Genomic DNA, 16,273 nt, shown 5'->3' on the forward strand with positions numbered 1-16,273 from the left:
CTGCGGGCGGGCGGGCGGGCGGAAGACGTTCTCGCCCTCCGGAGCTCCAAGCGTCCGCGGCTGGCGCGGGGGCTGCTGCTGTCTCCACTGGCTTTAAGAACAAGTGCTAAGTTGGCGTGCTCGGCACCTCTGCCTCCCTCTTCCTCCTCGGCGGCGACCATCGGCACAAGCAGGTCCCGGGAAAGCTGGCCCGGCCCGTGCCGGGAAGCAGGGTGGCCAAGGCGCCCTGTGGACTCCCGCTGGCAAGTGGGGGTGCCGACCGCGCCGCCCAGGGCCGCCGAGGGAGCTGCCTTGCCCCGCCCGCGCCTCTCCCGGCCGGGGACCGCGGGGATCCCCGGCCACACGCGCGCACGCACGCGCTCCCCTCGCACTCACGCACACACTCGCCCTCACACACACTAGCCTGGAGCGGGGCTGCGGAGATTGTGCGCGGGCGCGCTCGGGAGGACCGGGCGGCTGCCGTCCGGACAGCCGGGAGGGGTGTGTGTCTGTGGGTCCCCCCCCCCGGAGGCAGAGCCGGGGGGCTCGCTGAGGGAGGCTGCGAGGGCTTGGCCGGAGCATGGGGCCCGGTGAGCTCTGAGAGTGGCGGCCGCAGCCATCAGCCCTGGAGATGACCGGGAGCGGCCACTGCTGAGAACTATGTGGAGGGAGGCTGCGGTGAGTGCTGGCGCGGGACGCCGAGCCCGGAGGCTCCTTGGGAAGGGGGGGGGGCGGTGGGAGGCCTGGAGAGGAGGGTGCGGGGCGGAGGACTGCGAGAGGGGTCGCTACGTGGGAGTGATCGCACCTCCCTCGGGGATCCGGGACCACGGGAGCTCGCGTCCTTCCCTCCCCCTCTTCTCCTGCTAGCTCGTCGCAAACTCAGCCAGCGCCCCCTCCTTCGCTCCTCGTTCTCTCCCTACCCCCCCTCGCACCCCCCCTAGCTCAGCAGCTCCCGGTCGCACAACTCCCAGCAGCCGGCGGCGCCCGGGAGGTGGTAGGGGGGCGAGGATGGAGGCGCCCAGCTAGCTTCTCGTGGGTGGCCCACACCCGGGGCCCCCTGTCCCCCTGTGCGCCCCTGAGCGGAGCTGGCGTTGTCCACTACCGACCCCGAGGAACCCGCATCGGGGGAGGGGGTCCGGTGGGGGGGTCGTCTCGGGCGCCGAGCTTCAAGCTCGGGCTCTGTGGTCGAGCCCCCCGGGGCGCGTAAGGGGGGTAGTGAGCATTGCAGACTGCAGCGTTCCCCTCCCCACCCCCCTTCCCGCACGCCACCGTGGGCTGACCCTGCCTCTCCATCTCTCCTCCGCCCGGGCAGAGCCCTGCTGCAGCGCCTCTGGCTGGGATAGCCGCCCCCCGTGGGGGCGATGCGGACAGCGCGGGACAGCCTGGCGAGCGCGCGGGGGCCGCAGCATGCGGGAGCCCGCTAAACCCGGTGGCTGCTGAGGCGGCCGAGATGCTCGTGCGCGCAGCGCGCCCCACCGCATCCTCGACCTTCCCCGGCTACAGGTACGTCCCAGCGGGAAGAGCTGCGCGCGCGGTGGGCCCTCGAGGGGAGGGAACGGACTAGGTTGGAGGGAGAGCGGGAGAGAGGGATCTGGAGAGCCGGGAGCATGGAAGCGGGAGAGGGAGCCCGGGAATCAGGCGGCGGAGGGGCACTAGGGGGCGCTGCGGCCCCGCACTCCGCCGGGCTCCCCCAAAGAGGCCAGAGCGAGTTCGCCCCAACTTCCCCCGGCTCCAGCTGCGCCCCGACCGAGGGGCGCGCGCGCACACGCGTGCCCGGGCAGGCCGGGGGTTCGCGGGCCAGGCGGGTCGGTGCACCTGGCGCGGCGCGGGGCTCGCGTGGGCGCCACCTGAGGACCCGCGGGGGACACCAGCTGGCTGTGGGAACCGCTACGGTGGCCTGCGGATGTGCGCAGAAAAGCGCGCGTGTCTGAGAGCGTGTGCGGCCCGCTGTCCACGTGCACCTAGGATCTGGCCACTGGGCCCGCAGTGGAAGGGCTAGGGAGGGGGCTGGACGGTTCCCATCCATACAAGAGCCTGGGGCGGGGGGGGGGCGGGGGAGCCTACCTTGCGCCCCCCACGCGCGTTATTTGCCAGCTCCCACGCGCTGGCCCGCGGGGGACGGCGCCTACTCTTCAGAATTCTGCACTGCACACAGCGTGTGTGTGTGCTCGCGCGTGTGTGCACACGAGAGTGTGGAGGGGGGCGGGTCCAGGGCCCGCTGGCAGGGGAGTGAAAGCCTGTCCACGGCCCCCTCCGCATGAGTGTGAGCGCGCGCGCGCGCGTGCGTGTGTGTATGTGTGTGTGTGTGTGTGTGTGCGCGCGGGGGGGGGGACGGGCCCCAAGTTCCCCAGGTACCTAGGAGAGGGGACCCACAGGCCGGCCGTAACCCTGCAGAGGAGCGGGGAGGGGGCGTCTGCGGCGGCGGGCACGCGTGAAGCGAGGTCTGTGGCGCACCCGGCCAGCTTGTGAGGTGTGGGATCGGCCAGCCCGCGCAGCACGCAAAACAGGCTGCGGCGCTGGGTGGGGGGCCGGGGCGCCGCCTCCGCACACCGGGGCTGGTCGTCCGCCGCTGCCCGCGGGCAGGAGGCGGGGTCCGTAACTTGGTCTGGGCAGCGCGCGCAGTGGAAGATGGGTGGACAGGGGGTCTCGTTCCGTGCAGCTTCCCGTGGCGTGGCAGCAGCGACGGTGGAGTCCATGGCTTGCCCGACGCCCAGGGGCCGTGGGTGGGTGGGGGGGCAGCTGGTGAGGGGAGCAAGGTGGGGGATGTGGACAGATGGGGGGGGGAAGGGGAAGCGTCAAGGTCAAGGGACAAGAAGGAGACCACCTGGGAGAATGGGCCTGGGGTCAGGGGTGGAGACTTTGCTGGGATTGGAGTTGTGGGTAGAGTTGGAAGGGGCGGCGGGGGCGGTGTGTGGGGGGTGGCGGGAGGGATGTGGATGGCGTCGGGCTGGATGGAGCAAGTGACGACGACGAGGGCAGCCAGTGCTGGGTAGGTTCCAGCCCTGGAGCAGGCGCTGGGCTGGGTGGTCGCTTTGCTCCGGGCTGCCTGCTCACCGGCAGTGCTCTGCCTCTCGCTCTCCTCTAACCCTGCAGGGACCGCAAGCGGCGACTATGGGCCGACTGGGCTATTGGACCTTGCTGGTGCTGCCGGCCCTTCTGGTCTGGCGCGGTCCGGCGCAGAGCCAGGCGGCGGAGAAGGGTCCCCCGGCGCTGAACATTGCCGTGTTGCTGGGTCACAGCCACGACGTGACGGAGCGCGAACTTCGAAACTTGTGGGGCCCGGAGCAGGCAGCTGGGCTGCCCATGGACGTGAACGTGGTAGCACTGCTGATGAACCGCACGGACCCCAAGAGCCTCATCACGCACGTGTGCGACCTCATGTCCGGGGCGCGTATCCACGGCCTCGTGTTTGGAGACGACACTGACCAGGAGGCTGTGGCTCAGATGCTGGATTTTATATCCTCACAGACTTTCGTCCCCATCTTGGGCATCCACGGGGGTGCATCTATGATCATGGCTGACAAGGTAAGGCTGCAAGGTGAGGGCTGCCAGCACCCCCCCCCCCCCCCCCTTCACACACACACCGGAGAGTGCCAACTGTATGGTAGTCGCTGCAGGTCCTGGGCCACACCTAGCATGGGTGTGATTGGTCTCAAGTCAGGAGTCCCGGCCCCTGCCCCAGTGAGCACCAGGCTGTGCCATGTGGAAAGGAGCGGAATTACCATTGCTTCGGTTCTGAATACTTGGAGAAACCTCTGTGTGCCAGAAAGAACCCCTCAAATGCGGAAGAGGGGTGGGTGGAGGAGGTGGAATCTCTGGAGATTTCCTAGTAGTGCAGAGAAGGCCCGGGGACACTGGTAACAATGGCTTCTATTTCTACAATGTCGATTTCACCTCATTGTTTTAAGGGGGATCTATCCATTTTTCCCTTCTTGTGGTAAGTGACTAGAACTATTTAAAAATAGTAAGAACAGGTATGTTGTAGGACAAAATATGGGGTTTTTAGATGAAGCACAAATGGACAGAGTGCCGTTCTTTCCCAGACTCTGCACAATTAGACAAACCAAGGCAGACAGAGAGTTTTGAGAGATCTTGGGTTAGAGATGGTGGAACCCTTAGTCTAGGCAGTGGGTCTGAGAGGAGAAGAGTAAGTCCAGGTCCAGAGCACAGAGGGGTTGGTGGTTTCTTTAAATGGCCTCATGTGGGGCTGACCACTTCCTGACTGGGCCCCCCAAGGTGGATGTTGGTATCAAAGTTGAAGACCTTCAGAATAAAGGGAAATGTCTACATTTCTTGACTTCTTTGGTGACAGTCCAGAAGCCATGGTTTGGCAAGGAGAAGAGTGGTTGAAGGCTTGGGTAAAAGGCTGGGAATGATGCTGAAGCAGAGAGAGGGAAGGAAGTTGGAAGGGAGACATAAATTGAGAAATGAGAAGCTTCGGAGTTACTAGTACACTATAATACCACATAAAACTGGGAACTTGGGGGTGGAAAAGGGGAAGGGAGGTGAGTGTATTATGAGCTGTGGTCCCTAGCCTGAGGCCTTTTTGGACAGCATTCCTTGGATAGTAAAGATGTCCTGATGGAGGGAGCAGACATTTGTTACCACCTCTTCCTTTTGATGCTCTCCAAGCACTTTTACATTCACCAAATCAGACCGTGCCTCTGCTCAGCACTTTCCACTGGCTCCTTTGGAAGCTGTATTAATTCTTTCAGGTCTCCTGGGCTGTAGCACATTCAGCTGTAGTGTACCACTGATGCAGTATCTTATTAAACATTCATTTTAAATGGTTTGCAGCCCAGCAGCGGCCCCATGTGTGTGTGTGTGTGTGTGTGTGTGTGTGTGTGTGTGTGTGTGTGTGTGCTTGGACATTTTCCCAGCTACCTCCTCACTCTGGGGGCTTCCTTTCTAAGATGATGATATGCCTCCAGTGTATAGGCCATTTCAGAATTGGAAAGGCTGTTGGGGTTTACTAGATATTAAGTAACTGAGGCACAGGGCAGTTAGAGACTTGGCCAAGACCACACAGTGGGTGATGGAACTAGATATCTGGTTTTCTGGTCCCAAGCTGTGATCTTACATTCTATCAAATCATACCCATCCTTTAGCGTTGTCATCCTAAGGGATACAGAATCAATCTGATTATAGAGGAGGAACTTAGCCATGGAGAGTTGCAGTGAATCATGACCTAAAAGGCTTGCGTGGGGAGGGAGAGGTCAGCCTTCTGGTGAAGGCATGAGGAAGGAGAGCAGCAGCTCCCAGCAGGGGTGGGGAGGCTGAATTGGGATCTAACTATTATCACTGATTCTCCCTCCATCTCGAGATTTCGATGAAAGGAGCGACACACTTAAAAGAACAATAACCACACTGTAAGTGAAATTTCTGGATTCACAAGGGACCAGCAAAACCCAATGGAGAACTCTGGTGCCAGGTGAATTGGGGAAGGGACTTGAGGAGGGTAGGTCCAAATAACCTGTAGATCTTGTTCTTTCTACTCTATCTGAGCTGGCAAGCATATGGTATAGGCTCTTATCTGACTAACCCGCTGTAGACAGAAAAATAGGCAGAGAAGGCATGCTCATAAGTGAGCGCCCCTTGAGTGCAACGACCTTGTCTTCCTGTGCAACTTGATCCAGAGAATGCCAGGCTCCAGAAAACTAGTCCAGCACCACTTCAAGAGGGTATTGGAAATGGACTTTTAACAAGCCAGAGGGATGGATGGAGGTGTTCTTGTCTCCCATGGCATGAGGTTGAATTATGGAAATGTGAACAGAAATTGCACAAGTGTTCAAAATTGTGTACTTAGAGAAAGGAAGGAAAATGGCACAGGAAAGTCAAGAAAGTAAGGTTCCAGAAAAGACAAGATTAGAGAATGACTGAAGGGAGAAGAGAGGAGCGGGAAGAAGACATCCATCAGCTCAAAAGCAGAGGAAGGAGTTGGCTACTGTTTGGTCTTTCAGACTCAGTCCTAGAGAGAGTGCCCTCATGCTGGTGTAACCAGAGGGGCAGGGGGTAGAGGAAGCCAGTGGGGACAACACTGAGGGCATATACTGGGTTCCATGTGGGTTCCATGTGGGTTCCATGTGTGGGAGGCACATGTGATATTGAGAGGAGTTGGTTTGAAGGGTGGTACTCTGAGAAACCTAGATATATTGAGAAAGGAAAGAAGTTGTCTAAGATGTGAACGGCCTTTCCTCCCATTAGTTGCATATCTACTTGTTGTGTGCCTCTGCCACCTCTTTCAGTTAGAGCTGAATATTGAGACGAGTTTGTTTGGCTCCAAAGCATTAGTCATAGAATGTTGCCTAAAATTCTACCATGATTGAGTGTGCCAATGGTGTTAGGACCACAAAGTCATAACTTCCCCAAATTGGCAAAGCTCTTCTGCCTGCCTATACTATGATGTGGCTAGTAATGTCCAGCACACCTGTGTAGTCTTTTATTTCTTTTCTTTTTGTTGGTCTTGGGGCTTGAACTCAGGGCCAGGGCACTGCCCCTGAATTTCTGTGCTCAAGGCTATAACACTATCACTTTGAGGCACAGCTCCATTTCTGGTTTTCTGGTGGTTAATTGGAGATGAGAATCTTATGGACTTTTCTACCCAGGCTGGCTTTGAACCACAATCGTCAGAGCTCAGCCACCTGAGTAGGTAGGATTACAGGTATGAGCCCCAGCTTGTCTTTCTCTTCTAAACTGGCGACATTCACACACGAGTAAGTGGTTAATTTATTACTGCAAATGAGCATACATGTATGCAAACACACACACACATACACACACACTCACACACTCTCTCCTCCCCTCACAGTTTTTACCTTTCCCTCAAATTACTTGACCTGTGAAGAAAAGAACAAAACATATGATAATTGAGTGATGCTAAGTGGCAGATTTTCTCATGTTCATTTAATTTAGCGCGGAGGTGTTAATTTTTGTTGGGCTGGTGGGTGGTCTTACAATATAATTAAAGGAGAGGGAAAATAATGTTGCTGCAGATAAAGTTCTAATCTTACCTCAGTTTGACCATTTTCATTGTATCCAAGTGGAATACTCTCTGGCTTCAGTCTCTGGTCCCTGAGAAATACAGCGAACAGAGTAGGCCTTCATGTTTCTGTATTGACCCTAGGACTCTGCCTCATCTTCTTGGTGAGAGGACATGACTCAGATTTTAGCTATGCCATGTAGTTTTGCTTTTCTATGTTATTTCTGTACATATCTCTTCTCTAGTAGAATGTAAGTCTTTTGAGGGTCAGTTGACGGAAAGAGTTTGTGTGTATATGTGTATTTAAAATAATTAAAGTTCCTCCTGTAGCCACACTTTATTCATTGTTGAGCACTTAGAGAGTACATTAAAGTTTAAAAGAAGAAAACAAAAAAAATGTTGCTCCAAATTCTATTATTAGGAGTAATATAACTGTCACTCTGGTCTATTATTTTACCTATCTGATGATATGCTTTATTTCCAAGATATGTGATTGGTTCCTTTCCCTTGCTTATTTAAAAAAAGGTTTTGGAATGTTTAGTCTCAAAAGACTTTTGTACAAGGGATTGGCCACTGTATTCCTCATGCGTGGGGTTTCAGAGGGCTTAGTCCGTGGCCCTGTGGTGCCACATGCTTGAGCAGAACTTCATGGTCCTGGGACTGTGTGGAGGAGGCCGCTCACTTAATGGTGGACAGGAAGTAGAGATTTCCTTGTTTCCTGTTCAGTTTTATAAAACAACTCTCCTCACAGTGTGTGTGTGTGTGTGTGTGTGTGTGTGTGTGTGTGCGCGCGCGTGCGCACTGCGCGCGCCAATCCTTCGCTAGATCCTTCAAGGAGTTGAGTGATACGTATCATGAAGTCCTTTTCCAATTGCTCTAGCATGTTTGGTTCTTGAGTTATGAATTCTTCCATTTATAGAAGCTGTTTATTGGATGTCCTCATTTGTTCTTTAATTTTTGTTTGTGAATTTATTTTACTTTTGATTCATTTGTTGTTATTGTAAAGGTGATGTACAGAGTGGTTACAGTTATGTGGGTCAGATAAAGAGCACATTTCTTTCTGGACAGTGTCACCTCTTCCCTTCTCCCACTCTCTCCTGTGTCTACCCACAAGTTACATAGTTCATTTTCAACATAGTGTCTAATGAGCATCACTGCTGCATTTGTTCACCCTTTGTCCCATCATTTCTTTGCCCCCACCTTGCCCTTTCAAAAGTAGAAAAATGAACAAACAAGACAAAAAGGAAAGTAAACAAAATCAACAGCAAAACCCCTCTTGTTCCCATTTGGTGGAGTTCATTTTGATAAATATCATTTAATATGGTCAGATGCACATAGCTATTGTGCCTATGTGTTCCTCTCTTAAGAATATCCTCTTTTGGTCCCACTCTGTGAATGCCTCGAGACCTGCATAATTTATGTGAATTAATTTTTAAGGCACTTTAAGCATTTCTTCTAATTTGATATATAATTTGATATATGTGTGCTATCTAAAAATATTCATTTTCCCCTTGTGGTGCTTAGGCTAGAACCCAGGACCTCAGGCTTGCTAATCAAGTGTTCTACCACAGAGTACAGCTCTAGTCTCAGGGTATGTGCTTTTAAACCAGAGCTTACACCACCGCTCAGTCTAGCTCTGCATTTTCTTCCTGCTCTACATAGTTGTGGTGCAGGTTTGGGTCCCAGCCTCATGTCTGTGACTTCACGGCAGCTCTTGTCACAGACAGGAGCTTCCTTTGGGTCCAAACTCTGGAAGGATGATGTCATAGACCCCCTCATTGCCAGCAGCACGATTCTGCTGGGTCTTGCTGTCATTGCTTTCCCCTAGGTGGATCTAAGCCCTTGTGAACAGGTGGCTCATGTTGGACCTTCCCTCTGTGGATAATGTGCTTTTGATTTCTACTCGAAATTGTAGTCTCCCTCTCTTATTTTGTTAGTGCTGGGGATTGAACCAAAGGCCTTGTATATGCTAAGCACATACTCTACCACTGAATTACTCTACCATTCCAGTCCCAAGTCTCCTCTTTTGATTCGTGTATTTTTAGGGAGTCTTCTGTATTGTTGATCTGTTAATTCCCCCTTCTTATTTCCAAGCAATACTATATAAATTTAAAAATTACTAGACATTTCTGTATGAATTCTGTGTCTTTAGAGAAGGGAGTAGTCGCTCAATGTGTTCGCTTTGATTTTGAGCCAGTTTATTTCCCAATCTGCTTGATGTTTTTAAAACTTGATTATATATTCTTGGAATTTCCCCTTTATCATTAGATTTCTCAAACTTGATCTTTAAATGGTTGCAGAACAGCTCCTGTTTCTACAACAGTCAGCCTGTCTAGTAAGAGTCATTTTGGGTCCATATCATGGGTCCTTTCTGGCACTCTGTATTGGTCTTGCTGTGTTTGTGCATGGAATGAATCGAGTTGGTTGCAGTGCTGGATGCCCATTTAACAATGTGGCTCAGGACATTCCATGTGGTGCTTGTCCCCTAAATGCTGACTGATCTCATATGTGAGTGTCAAGTCTTTTCTCTAATGGGAGATGATTATAAGCTATCCTGGGGATTAACATGAAGTGGGGCTACATGTAAAATGCTTTTGGAACCCTGCTGAGTAACACTTGAACAGCAGGAGGTGGAAGCCAGTGCTGGTGCTCTTATAACCTGGCGGCTCCCAAGTCTGGCTATGAGTGACGGGCCTCCCCATGAAACACTGAAAGCTCACAGAAAGGGCAGACACGCAGATCTCAGTGCTGGCGGAGCCTACTCAGCTCCTGCCACAAAGGCGTCAAGGTAGCTCGAGGAGAGTGGGAGGCCTATCTTTAGCCCTCTCCATGAGGCATGTCAGATGTGATCATCCATTCCTCACATAAGTCATCGGAGAGCAACAGGCCCCATTCCTGCAGGCATGACTAACTCTGCAAATGGCCCCCAGGGCCCTTGGTAATTGCATGGACACTTGATAGCTATGATCTTGTGCATTTGGAGTGGTGTTGTCATCTCTCTGGTAGCCTCAGAGAGCCAATGCTGCTGTGGCAAGAGCGAGGGATGAAAGAGAAAGAAGAGTAGAGAGGAGGAAGCACAAGTGAGCCTTGAGGTTACAAGGTCAGTATAACATGGAGTTTGTCCTGCGTATTCCCACCCTTCACCTGCCACAGTTGAATTCCTCGCCACTGTTTTAAAGTTTAAGGTACATTAAAAAAAGATCTAAGTTTCTTGCTTTCTTTTGTTTCTGAAAAAATAAAATCAGAAGGTACGGCCATGGCAGACCTACTTCCCTGTGGCAACAGTGGTCTGGAGAGGAGGCTGAGGCTCACCCCACCAACACCACAGCCATCCTTAGACAGGGCCGCGCTCTCCTGTTCTTCAGTCCCCTGTCACCCCCTTCCCTCATTCACTTAATGCAGCTGGCCTTGAAGACCTTGGCAGTTGAGACCTCGGATGTTTGTGGTCATGGTGAAGAGGGCTTTCCTTGGGCAGTCTTCTCTTCCAGGGCTGTATCTTAGTAGGTAGCAAACACTGCTGTGTTTACTGCCACCATTCAGAGTCTCCCAAGACATTTTGGCCTGTTGAGCTCAGGCCTCAAGACCTTCTCAACACAGTACTCCGGGAGCGCCAGGCAGTTGACTTGCTATGGTGGATCAGGGATGCTCCCAGAAAACCTTCCACAGAGGTTTTCTACTCATAGATACCAGTGGTCCTTTGGGGAAAGCCCTTCTCAATGTGGTTTTCCTGCAAAATGAGAGCTGGGATGATATTATCTTTTAGATCCTTTTTTGTCCTGAAAATTTTATTTGCCTTCAAAGAAAGAATGACAAGGAACATAGCAAAATGGACTCGTGTCTGCCCTCATAATGATACGATACTAGAGAATATCATTGTCCAGTGGTGAGAGGGTTGGACTTGAGTTAGATTGCCTGGGTTTGCATTCAGGTCTCATTATTTACCATTTGGGCAAACCTGGGTATAGTCTCCCCATGTCTGAGCCTCATGAATCTTTGTATGCCAAAGGGGAGCAATTATAGCACCTAGTTCAAAATAAGATTGTGAATATAAAGTACATAGCTCAGGAGAATAGTATTGTTATTGTGTGACATTATTATTATTGTTGTTGTTGTTGATGGGACTGGGTTTTTTTTTTAACTTAGGACTTCAGCTTGGTAGGCAGGTACTCTGCTACCTGAGCCTTGACTCCAGCCCTTTTTGCTTCAGTTATTTTTCAGATAGTATCTAGAGATTTTTCTCCCAGGGCTGACCTCTGACCACAATTCTACTTTTGCCTCCTCAGTGCCTGGGTTTACAGGTAGGAACCACTAGGCCTAGATTGTTGACATCAGATCTCACTTTTTCCCAGAGGCTGGCTTTGAACCATGTCCTCCTGGTCTTTTCTTTCTGAGCAGCTGGGATTACTGATGTAACCCACTGTGCCTTCTGTACTTTTAATTTTCTCCAATGTGCATGCAGCTTTTTAGTGATTAGAGGTGATATGACGGCATGAATGTAGCTCCTTTAAGAAACTGGGAGCCTGGTGCTGGCGGTTCATGCCTGTAATCCTAGATACCCAGGAGGCTGAGATCTGAGGATCATGATTTGAAACCAGCCCTGGCAGAAAAGTCCCTGGGAGACTATTATCTCCAAGAAGTCACTCAAAAACCAGAAGCGGAGCTCTATGGCTCAAAGTGATAGAGCACTAGTCTTGAGCAAAAGAGTTTAGGACATAGCCCAGGTGCTGAGTTCAAGCCTCACAAACAAAACAACAAAAGAAACTGGGAGTGAATACTCTTGGAAATGGGGAGTCCAACATGAACTGATTGATCCTTTCTCAGTGGAAAAACTAGAAAATTGCTTTCCATTCTCAAGACTTGCCATGAGCTTTATCCTGGCAAATGGGAGGTTAAACGTGGTTCGTGTAAAATGACTACAGGAGGAGATGGTTGCTTTGACCTTTGCACTAAATTACTTCCCCAATGGGGCCATCTGTTTGCCCTGGGCCTAGGCCTTGGAGGGTAGACGTGTACAGTTTCTCATTTTATCTCTGCCAAGGACTAATGACTCACTGTAACCTGGGAATTGTGCAGCACCGCAGATATTTGTTTAAAGAATCCTCATTTTCATTTGCAGAACTACATTGCTAGAAGTGAGGTCTTGGGATTTTTGCTGTTTTCCTATTTTATTATGCTTTTCAAGTCAGTAATGGCAAATTCATTTGGTTTTGGGAAGGAAGGGGTTAAGATTCAACACAGGTATTTTTTTTTTTTTAAATTCCAGACAACAGACTTTGTTGTTAGTATTTTGGTTATCTTAACTAAAATGATAAAGATGGTGATGAAATTAAAATGCAGAACTCTTGCCAGACAGAATGGTGGATTCATACCACAGATTGTGCTGGTGGCTGCTTCTCCCCAGCTTCATTCAGTATAAATAAAAAATTTACATTGTGTATATTTAAGGAATACCTGATGCTTACTCTATATCCACTTCCTTGGCAAATTTCCAGCACAGTAGAACCTTGATATCCATTGGACCAAAGAAAGCCTCATTGGGGGAGATCCATGACTGGCCAGGATGCTTGGAGTTCATTTCCCCGTATGGTACGGGGAAATGAATACTGTGTATATTTTTATTAATTTTAGTCACCATGATATATATTCCGTCTCTAGAGCTTATTAATCTTGGGGAGCCTAAGGGAGTCCTTGCACTGTTGTAGGGAGGGACTAGAATATCATTTCAAGCTCACTTGGGAGTGATTTTTGCCAGGGGCCTGGGCCGCTGGACACCAGCATTTTGATTGTTTGTTTATTTGTTTGAGTTGGTCATGGGGTCTGAACTCTGGGCCTGGGCGCTGTCCCTCAGCTCTTCAGCTCAAGGCTAGCGCTCTACCACTTGAGCCACAGCGCCATTTCTGGCTTATGTGGTGCTGAGGAATCGAACCCAGGGCCTCATGCATGCAAGGCAAGCACTCTACCACTGAGCCACCTTCTCAGCCCAATGACACCAGCATTTTGTGTCAGCATTGTGGTATTTAAACTTAGTGACCAAGAGTGAGGCACACCTTTCCAAGTTCACCACATCGCTTCCCACTGTCACCTCATATCTAGCCAGATTCTCCATCTATGTCAACTACATAGTCTCTGTAAGCATTGAATATTGTGGTCTAACTACAGGGTGTTTATTTTTGTCTTGACCAGAAGCTGAGCAGATCCTAAGTAGTGATACAGATCTTAAGAAAGTGGAGGACAAAAGATCATGTCTGAGTCAAGGGGCCTGGTAATCCACTACACCCTGTCTGCTGTGATGAGTGTTTCAGTTGCAAGGGATAGAATATTTGACCAGCAGTGACTTAAAATACTAACATATCCAGTGTTTTCATTTAACGTGAGCCAAGTCTAGCTTAGTGACCACTAAGGACTCAGATCCTTTATATTCTTCTATCTTATCCTCCTCAACAACTGGTTCTACTTAGTCACAGGATGGCTGCCTCATGTGTCATCATTCAAAACAAGAGCGAGGGAGGAAGAGTGAGAGGGGGGAGAGGGAAAGGGAGAAGGAGAAAAGGAGAGAGAAAAAGGGAGGGAAAAGTCTCCTCCCCCCATTTAGAGTTCTTTTATTACAGCAGATTTTCCCTTAAGTCTCATTGGTCAGAACTGGGTCATATCTTCACTTCTCAAACATCACATGTTAAAATGGTCAAGCCAGAATGCCTTTTTGTTTTCGTGTCGGGACAGTGTCTCTCTATGTATTTTAAAGTTCACAATTCTCCTGCCTCAGCCTCCCGAGTAATGGGATTATGGGCATGAGCCTTTAAGAGAAAAGAATCCAGGATTATTCTCTGAGAATCTGTAATTGCTGCCTGAGCCAGATTTACTTCTGTTAGCAATGTTAAAAGCAATGCCTAAGTGGTGTGTCAGCTGACATCTGCAACACTAACGCCATGTCTGTGGAGTTGTACTTAATTCTGGAGGGTATATTTAAAGATGGATGTTGAAAAATTGCACTGTGTGCAGAGGCGGGACCCTTAGGATGATGTAGGATCTAAATGAAATATAATAGCAGTCTCAGAAGAAATATTCAAGGATGTTCAGCCAAGAGAAGAGAAATCTTAGTGGGGATTTTAGAGCTATGTTCAGATACCCCATGGTCTGTTATGGGGTAGAAGGTTTAATCTTAATCTTCTTTTTTGTTGTTGTTCCTCTGGGGACAGAACTGAGAAGGAAATGATAAAGGGTAAAGTTCCTGCTTGCTAGACGGAGCAGCATTGGCAGTTAGCGTTCCTAGACGGAGCGGGACTGATGCTAGCAGTGAGGGCCTGGCTAGAAGAATGGGCTCCAGAGCCTGGCTTGGACTGCAAGGCTGGGCTGGTCAGCTGTGCATTCTATTCTTATTCAGACACTCCTCGCCTCTCAAATCCTTGATTAAAAAAAAAAAAAAAGAAATCCCAAGCCCTGGCGCTTCAAGGCCCTTGGATTTGGTGGAAAACTAACACGCTCCTTTTTCTCCCAAGTGTGTGAGTAATTCAGTATAAATTTGCCTGGCATGGGGGAGGAATTTATGATCCCTGCATCATTGCCTCAAATCCCCAAAGGACTTTACATCATCCTGAAGGGGAGATGGTATTTGAAAAGCAGGGAGCCTATGTGTATATCAACTTACACTCTCACACACATATATAAATACGAGCGCTAAGTAGGTCAGCCGGCATCCTATTTACTCGTGGAAATGGGTTTTTGGCTAGGAAACTCACCTGCAGAAGACGATGTGTAAAATAATTGCTAACGATCCATAGATGAGGTGCCTCTACAGTTGTGTGCAGTCAATCATCATCACTTATTAAAGCGTGTCTGCATTCTGCATATCTTGCTGTAGTAATGTGTTTACAGTCTAGAGGCAGGTGGACCTGTCTCTGGTTTTCACTTGTCAAATTATTCTTTTTGTGTCAGCTGGACTCCCCACGCTTTCAGCACCTTCTTATGGCCGAAGATGGCAGTAGTTTTGTTCTGTTGCTTCTGTACGTTCTCTCCCTCTCTCTGCTCAGCACATTCCATCAAAGAAAAACAAAACCTGAAATTGCTGTCCACGTGTTTTATCTTTCCAGGCGTTATAACTTCCCATAGGATGGAAGTGGATAGATGATTTCTAACTATTTATTTTGAAAAGGTGATCCTGTGCAGAGTAAAGATAAATCTAGAGAAGAAAACACAGCCTCCAGAGAACGAATCTTTGCTCAGTCAATGCATCTGGACCTCCTGACTCCCCTTTCCATCCGTGGAAGCTGAAGACATGCTCACTTGAAGAGGAGAAAAATGCATTGGAATGGCAGCATCTTTCCATGTGTGCTTCTTGCTGAAGCTCCTTTATTCTAAAGATCCTCCTCTTAAATTTCAGTCCTCGTTTGAACAAGATTAATCATTGTCCTCTGGCTCCGAACAGCGGCTATTTGGCCAACAAAATAATCTCACTCTGGGATGCAATTCTGGGCTCCGAAACTCAAGGAGATAGTTTGGGGGTGATGTGGAAGGAATACTGGGTCTAGAGGGAGGCTGAAAACACTTCCTAAGTTTCATTTTATTGCTTAGTCCATAATATTTACAGGTTCAGGCATTCACAGATCTTCTGAAAATCCATTTCTAGATCTAAGGAGCTGACTTTCAGCATCTAAATCGTATGCTGGTTTTCTTTTCTCTCCCTGCCACCTCTTGTCCTGAGGCTTGAACTCAGTGTCTGGGCACTGTCGCTGAGCCACAGTGCCACTTGTGGCTTTTTCTGAGTACTTTATGAGATAAGAGTCTCATGGACTTTCCTGCCTGGGTTGGCTTTGAACCTTGATCCTCAGATCTCAGCCTCCTGAGTAGCAAGGATTACAGACATGAGCCACCGGCCCCTGGTTTGTGGCTTCCCTTTCTGCAGGTCCAGTTAGTTATAGTCAAAAGGAGTTTGACAATACCAAATGGAAAAGTCCAGAAATAAATTCATAAGTTAAAAAATATTGTGTGCCATTCTGAGTAGTGTGGTGAAATCTTGCACCCTCCTACTCTATCCTGCCTGGGATGAGAATCATAACTTGTTTTTTGTTTTTTTTTTTTGTCCAGAGTATCCATGCTCATCTACCTGCTCATTAGTTGCCAAGTTATCAGATGGACTACGTGTGTATGTGTGTGTGTGTGTGTATGTGTGAAAGAGACAGAAAATGGTTGCAAAATGTTATTTTAAGTGGTTATTATTGTTAATCTTTCACTGTGTCTAATTTACAAGTGAAACATATAGGAAGACGAACACAGTCTATAAGGGTTTAATGCTATTCACAGCCTGAGCGTCCACGGAAG

The 16,273-nt window shown here is 49.8% G+C and overlaps 1 protein-coding gene across 2 annotated transcripts in view; it reads left to right on the forward strand.

The window, feature by feature from the left end:
- The first annotated feature begins 559 nt into the window (after nucleotides 1-559).
- The window catches only part of Grin2a (glutamate receptor, ionotropic, N-methyl D-aspartate 2A), a 280,661-nt gene continuing 264,947 nt past the window's right edge, over nucleotides 560-16,273 (forward strand). The window contains exons 1-3 of one of the 2 annotated variants that reach the window (XM_013011440.1): nucleotides 560-657; nucleotides 1,292-1,482; nucleotides 3,073-3,504. In XM_013011440.1, the coding sequence (XP_012866894.1) occupies nucleotides 3,091-3,504 (414 nt within the window). In that variant the 5' untranslated portion in view covers nucleotides 560-657; nucleotides 1,292-1,482; nucleotides 3,073-3,090. Of the gene's footprint in view, nucleotides 658-919; nucleotides 1,483-3,072; nucleotides 3,505-16,273 lie in introns of those variants that run through there. The other variant, XM_013011441.1, reaches the window with a different exon arrangement.

This window comes from Dipodomys ordii, unplaced genomic scaffold (genome assembly GCF_000151885.1).
Source record: "Dipodomys ordii isolate 6190 unplaced genomic scaffold, Dord_2.0 Scaffold14, whole genome shotgun sequence".
In the NCBI taxonomy this organism is placed as follows: Eukaryota; Metazoa; Chordata; class Mammalia; order Rodentia; family Heteromyidae; genus Dipodomys; species Dipodomys ordii.